The 7,210-nt window shown below is 39.3% G+C and overlaps 1 protein-coding gene across 1 annotated transcript in view; it reads left to right on the forward strand.

The window, feature by feature from the left end:
* Window positions 1–3,961: 3,961 nt before the first annotated feature.
* LOC103800957 (pro-epidermal growth factor-like) overlaps window positions 3,962–7,210 on the forward strand; it is a gene marked incomplete at its 3' end in the record, with an annotated part of 29,505 nt that continues 26,256 nt past the window's right edge. Inside the window, exon 1 of the mRNA XM_009073387.1 lies at window positions 3,962–4,088. Coding sequence (XP_009071635.1) covers window positions 3,962–4,088 — 127 coding nt within the window. The remainder of the gene's footprint in view (window positions 4,089–7,210) is intronic.

Consider the following 7,210-nt stretch of genomic DNA (forward strand, 5'->3'; position numbering starts at 1 on the left):
GCTACTCTCATGCTGTGTCTCCCCCTGCTCTGTCTGACAGGCAATTTAGTATTGCATAATGTACCTTTTGTCAGAATTATAGACAATGCAAGCTGAACCTGCTGAAATGATGTTAACAGTCCTGAATTAAGCACTGTCATGTCAGAGAAATTATGGTCATCAGTCAGCCATCCTCAGGCTGACCCTGAGATCAGGATTTATGAGTAGGTGTTGGCTTATACAAATGTTTGGTGCTTTTTCCTGAAGCCTATCAGAAACACCCAGTCTCATCACAAAAGTAGCTTGTGTCACAGCTACTGCTCTGGTGGCAATACCTTTTCTGACAGAATGGCATGTACATGAGCCTGTTGTCCCAGGGGCTGGCAGATTCCCTGGGGCCACTGGAGAGGCTCTGGAAGCTGTTTTGTGGGATCTGAGTGTTCCTTGCCATCCTGTGCTATTCGTAATGGAGATAGCCACTACACATTTCCTTTGATATAGCACTGAACTCTCAGGTTTAATAATTAACTCCTGTTGGTGGTAATTGGGATTGTGATGACTATAAAATATAACTTTTACCCGATTAGAGTGTGCTGAAGGTCAGAATCAGATTTTCAGAGGCTGACAAAGAAAGAAGTCCAAACTGCTGACAAGCTAGTGTAATATGTAGTAAGCAAGAAAAAACCCACCAAGATTTAAACACTGTGCTAATTAATATAGCCTATATTAAAAGCCCTGGGAAACAGAGGGAGGGTTCTACTTCCTTCACAGTGTAGAAACAGCCAGAATATACTGTCCTTGAACTAGATAACAGCAGCTGTTTGCCAAGGTAGGGGAGAAGACCTCTGCCATTTGAATCATTATCTGGAATTCACCAGCTTTGGCAAAGAAAGCCTTCCAAACATAGCCAAGGCAGTGGGAAGTCCAGGAGAAAGGAATAAAATGTTTGTTGTTAGTTCATCAGTCTCTCAAGTCAGCAGGTAAAATTCAACTAGGTTCTTCACATTTGATGAACAGGGATAATTTTAAGATGACTTGAACTGATTCTGCAGTGAGCCCTACGAATGAGGCTGCTATGCTCTTTTTGTCTAATTCATCATATGAGTGCTAGACTACTGTAAATCACTGTACTTAATACCTGTAGGTGAGCACAATAGTTTGCTTTGTAGAAACCCATTTGAACAATTTCTTAAAAGCTCAATGACTTCTGATGTGAAGGAATTACTGTGTGTGGTATGCTGAATGACTTGGTGAAAAATGGAATGTTTGAAAAGTGGATGTGTGACACAGCCTGATGCAATTCCTGCTTTATTGAGAACTTTCTGGTTTGATCTAAGGGGAGGTGATCAGTTCTATTCACTTACGAGTGAATATTTCCATCCTTGGACCTAGATCATATCATATTGTGGGTCTGTAAGTTAGTTCTGGTATGAGCTATATTTGATTTTTGAGGATAAAAAAGTAATCCTCCTATTAATAGAGTTTTTTTCCTGTTTTTAATGCAGTCCTATACTTCTAGAATGGTAAAATTAAGGACTTTGTTAACCAGTCTTTACCTGATTGAAGCCAAGGGATCTCTTCTTTCAGGAATGTGGTAATGGCATGTCAGACAGAATGTGGATCATTGTGGTAATGCCATGTCAGACAGATCTGTATTCACTGTTACTTTAGAGAGAAAAAGAAGATATTCTGGGATGTACCTTTGACTGTGTTTTGGGTAAAGGCAAAAAGAGGAAATGGAGCAGGGAGAAAGACTGAGCATTGTCAGAAAAGACAATGTGTGTAAATGAGAAACTAAAAGAATGTGAGTAAGAGAGAAAACGTTTCTGGGTTTTAATAGGAAAGGTAGAGCTTATTAATTTTGTCTCCTTCAGTGAGTTTGTCTGAGTCCACTCTGGAAGAGGTCAGAGATGTGCTGGGATGGCCACCCTCAATGGTCCAGTAAACACTGCTGGTGGCTGCTCACAAAGAAGTGACACATTCCTTTTAAGCTGTTTGGGTTGCCTGCTCCCAGCTTGAACAGTGAAGAAAATTGTGTGAGGAGGAACTATGGCTGCAGAATTAATAAAAGAGGTTCACGTGGTACATACCACAGTTCCTGGGGAGGATCCTGTAATCCTAGATGGGATGGCATTATACTGTGCTTTCACATTGGTTGCCCTTTTGTATTTCAGGGGCCTATTTGGAGAAGCAAATGCTGTTTGGTATGAGTCTGGCCCTGCATAATTTACATTACTGTTATTGTATTTTATAGCATGTGGGATAGAGACTCAGTTCTAAACAGAGTGTGTGGAAATGTGGCTGCCATTTGTCAGTCCAGATTTAATTAGTTGCATTAGCTGCAGCAGTGAAGGTTGAGCAGCCAAAATGTGCCTGCACACAGGCAGAAACATCAAGAAACACTTACTTTTAATGGACAGTGGCCCAATTTATAATCAGGTTTCATGCTTCCTATTTTCTGACAGTGCAGGTCTGGACTCTTATTGGTTCAGACAAATATGGGAGGGGGAGAGGGAAAATTCTCAGACATAAAACTCCTACTGCAGTAGGTAACTATCTGAGATTGCTGCTGTATCCACCTGTTGTGTTAGTATTTATTCTAGCACAACACTGCAGAAATAAAATTTTTAAAAAGGGAAAGAAAAAAGTGACAGAACCAGAATGCCTCTCAGTAATTAGCTCAGCAAAGCCTGATGCAGTCAACCATTCAAACACCTGCTTAAATCCCAGCACATTCAAAATTTGGCAAATCTTATAAGCACAAAATTGTGCTTGTGCTCTAGAGCTTTGCTGGTCTGGGAGAAAGAAGGAAAAAGAAAAAGATGAATTTTTTTTCACTGCTGAATATGCTTGATGCATCTGTAATTTGTCTAGTTTTTATACCTTAGTGGGACAGGTGTGAAAGACATTAGCCTTGTACAGCACTGGTGTGCATATAAATGATGGCAACATCTGTGAGGCACACAGGCTCAGGATATGTTGCCCAGGTCTCTGATGGCAGGTATTTCCCTGAAAGTACACAAGGGCCAAATTCAGACCTGAGAGAAATGGTTTCAACTTTGAAATTTCAAACCCATACACTAGGTCTGAATTTGACCCTAAACCAATTTGAATTTCCAGGTGAAATATATCAGAGAAACCCCTCAATCCCTTTCTGCATGAAATGTTTTGATGGCAAAACCTGTTTCTGGTGGTAAAACACGTTGATACTAAAATGAATGCAACTAATCATGATTGAACAGGAATCGTATAAACCTGCCTAGAGTTTCTGAGAAAAAAACCACTTAGCTGGCAAGCTGCAGGTACTTCTCAAGCAGGAGGGGCTGCTTTTCTAAAGAGACTATTTATTGTGGGAGGCTGGATAGCTGCATGCTGGCTCAGTTCCCTGTAGTAAGGAACTGACCACATTACTATTTGCAAACACAGGGTTCACTCAAGTGTTACTAAAAAGAGAAGAGGTGGGGCAAGCAGAGCTTTAAAAAGAAAAGAGGAGTCCATCCAAGTCTGAATGTAAAAAGCAACTGCATTTCAGAGAAGGACGGTACCTGATCTCACTCCCTGCACCCCACTGCAAGAAGAGTTTTCCAAATTCTCTGCTTTGCTCTTTGTAGGGAAGTTTGCAGTGATCCTTGGAAGAATTGCTTTTAAGCTGTGTTAAATTTGTGGCAAGAGTGTCAGGCATTTCATACTTGGCTTCCAAAAGAGAAAAAAAAAGAAACGCAAGAGAGAGAGAAAAGCTCCCTGATGTGTGTGTGTAAGAAATCTCCCAGGAATTTCTTCAAGGTTGTAGTCAGACACAGTAAGGTCTAAAGTGACAAGAAAAGCAAGGCAAAGATAAAACCTGGAATTGTGATAAGATGTCTGAGTGTAAAGTGGGAGATTGCAGAAACATTTTGGGATTACACATGCTCATCTTGTCCTGGATATGACTGAATATGAGCTAGTTTTTCTCTAGTGACAGCTCAAAAAAACCCACAAGATTATGTTTCTCTTCCTTGTTGCTTTTTTGCCAGTGGTTTTTAAAATTGGTTTTGTCAGCCTCTCAGCTCTGCAGCACTGGAACTGTCCTAATGGATACAGATTAAAGCCTGAAAACTCTGCTTGTATAGGTAAGTTGCTGAACATTCCCAGACAAAGAAAACTGCATTTGTATTCTCTTAATTTATCTTCACAATTTTCAAAAAGTTTTTTTGCAGATTGTTTGTGTGTTGTATTGGCAGAACTGATGAATCAGATTTTCAATATCTTTTGCTTCTCATAAAGAACAGAGCATGTTAAAAGTTTTTTTCCCAGAAATTAGCAGTTGTCTGTCAGTTTAACTTCAGAAAGCCGAATAAATTTTTATATGATTACTAAGAGATCTGAAGTGTTCTCTAGTTACCAAAACTCCTTGCCATAACTTGAGTGTCTCTATAGTTTCTATACATGTGCATGCACATATTCATGCTTCTATATGTGTACAATTTGTGTAAAGGTGTAATTTTTTTTATTTCTATATGCATATAGAAAGGATATTTTAATGAGTATGTATTAGTATGTACTTAGATGTGGGTTAGATAACTTTAAAAACTATTCTTTCTGTGTTTGTTAGTGCATGTAGATGTGTGTGCTCACATTAATAACATGTTTCATACAATACATGAATCATAGATGTGTTTGATACTGCAGTACTGAAGTCTGGGTGAAATGTATATTAGTATAATCACATACAACGACTTGGAGCATGTAAAATGCAGGTTCCTATTCTTTACAAGGTGTAAGGCAAAGAATGATAGAACCCTTATCCCTACCCTGTAACCTTGGTGTTCATTTTTTTTTAAGAAATCCAGAGCCAATGAAGCTTTGCAGTAAGGAGATGAGGAAATACTCTGTAAGGATTCAAGCAAACAGACCTAATACTTGGAGTTAATGCTTTTGCCTTAGATTCCTTGGGCTTCAGAGGCTCTGACTCAGTTCTTGTCATGATTCCAGTGATGTAATAACAGGTGCCTCCTCTGTGCATTCTCCCAAGAAATACCATCTCGTAAGCAGAAAATAGAAGTATGCATGTTAAATGCTCTCATATTGAGAGAGGAGGAGCTAGGCATTTTTTTGTGTACAAGTTATAAACCTGAGGGAAGGTTTATCTAAAAGCTAAACACACCTAGGTTGCTTTCACCCTGATGCTTCAATTCAAATGAGAAGCATACTTCTGAAATTAATCTCCACGTTACTATATTACTATGCTTGCTTCAAATTGAAAAGCACTCCCAATGTGCACAGGCTAGATTCACTTTGGGCAAACATAAACCAGAGAGTGTTCCTGTAGAAGAGCATCTACCCTCTCTACTGTGGATGACCATTCATTCCATCCGTGGGACCAGACTAGACCTGGCTCTCTATAACCTCAACCTGAAATATATGTGTCCGTGGGACCAGACTAGACCTGGTTCTCTATAACCTCAACCTGAAATATATGCAGTATGTCTTAACCTTAGCAACTGTTCCACTTTACACACCCCCTCCTGTAGATTGACACTATTTGCTAATAGGTACTTAGCTTCCACAATTTAATTAGGGTGTTCATTAGTTATGGCTGCTACATTACTGGGTTGCCCAATTAAGAGCTCATGTATAACAGGAAAATCCTACTGACAAGAAGAGAATTGCTTGGCTATTGTTTAATGTGCCAAAACCCCCACTCTATTGACATCCAAAAGGCTGCAAAGACAATTTTTTTTTCCAGTGGACATATCTTGCATATTGATGCACATTGCTCTTCCATTAATGAAGACATAACCTGCCCTGTATTACATCTTTTCTGTTGAAAACTAGATACATTTAGCAGCTGTGTGAATGGAGGAGTCTAGGTGAAGCACTGAAACAGATTGGCCAGTAGCTCAGCAAACTCTCCAAGAAATAGTAATAGAAGTCTTTTGCAAAAGAGCTAATGCTACTATGACACACTCTGAGCAATTCCATGTGACACAGAATAAGTGAAAAATGTGATTTGTTAGGGTAACCTTTCAATTACAGACCAGTGGATTACAGGGCATTAAGCAAAGGTGAAATTTTGACATGAAATGTAAAACTGAAGGATACTTTGGTGGAAGGGATTTCCCTGGCTCTTTCAGCTGTGTACTGGATACACAAGCAGTATGACCAGCAGACTGGATGTATGATATTCTAGTTCATTAATTATGTGTGAGAGTGTGCAGTGGAAACAAGTGGTAGGAAGATGGAGGCAGGCTTTGAAGGTAATAGCAGGGATGAAAATGATGTGTGGGAGACATGACTCATACCAATGAACTGTGAACAATGACAGCAAGATGAATTGTGGCTTGGTGACCATTCTTGGTGAGCTGTAATAAATATACCAATTGTAAAATGTTCTTTATCCTCTGTGACTGTAGTGGCAACCTGCCAGCCATAAGGACTACCCTGAACTGAGAAGGTGTCTGCCCTCTTTTAGTGAACTGTTCCAAGTGACACTTACTGGAAAGTGTGTAGGCTTTTCTAGATATGTTTTCCATGCTGCCATTACAGCTGAAGGTCTAGGTCATGCTTTTCTTAAATTGCTAAATAGCTCACTTCTTAATTAGTTCCTTTTATTTCTATGGATATTCAAAGATCAAAGACCTTCTCATCCTGTGGAAGTATAATGAAATCTAATCCTAAATGTCTCACATAATTTTATACAGTTATTTTAAGAGAGATTATTTAAATCCTGACTTGGTATGCCAAGAGAGGAGAGGCCTTTCAGTGGGACTGTGTGGCCTACAACAGCAAGGTTTGTAGGAGAGAAAGCATGGGAGAACAGATCACAAGGTCAGAACAAAACTAGTATGGTGGATGAATGTAGCAATTCATTGACAACTTATGGTAGAATGGGAAGAGTTTCTGCAATTTTTGACATTGACATTTTGAATTAACAATTTATTTTAAGCTGATATCAGAACTGGGGACTCAGTTACCTTTAAATAACTCCTCTCTCAGACCCCTGTGGAAACAGAGAAACTTCTACGTCTGATGAAAAATGGTCTGGCCTACAAAGGAGTTATTATTCCTACAAGAAAAGAACATGTGCATAGCTGGTCCTGGGAAAGCTTTGATTTTTAACATATTTGGCAATGTTATAAATGCATGGTACACCAGGGATGGGCCTATGTCTACTGTAATCAGTTGGCTGTGCCCTCCAGAAATACCATATTAACAATAATATTTTTTATTCTCTCATGGTGTATAGATGCTT

Source organism: Acanthisitta chloris, unplaced genomic scaffold, assembly GCF_000695815.1.
Source record: "Acanthisitta chloris isolate BGI_N310 unplaced genomic scaffold, ASM69581v1 scaffold1830, whole genome shotgun sequence".
Classification (NCBI taxonomy): Eukaryota; Metazoa; Chordata; class Aves; order Passeriformes; family Acanthisittidae; genus Acanthisitta; species Acanthisitta chloris.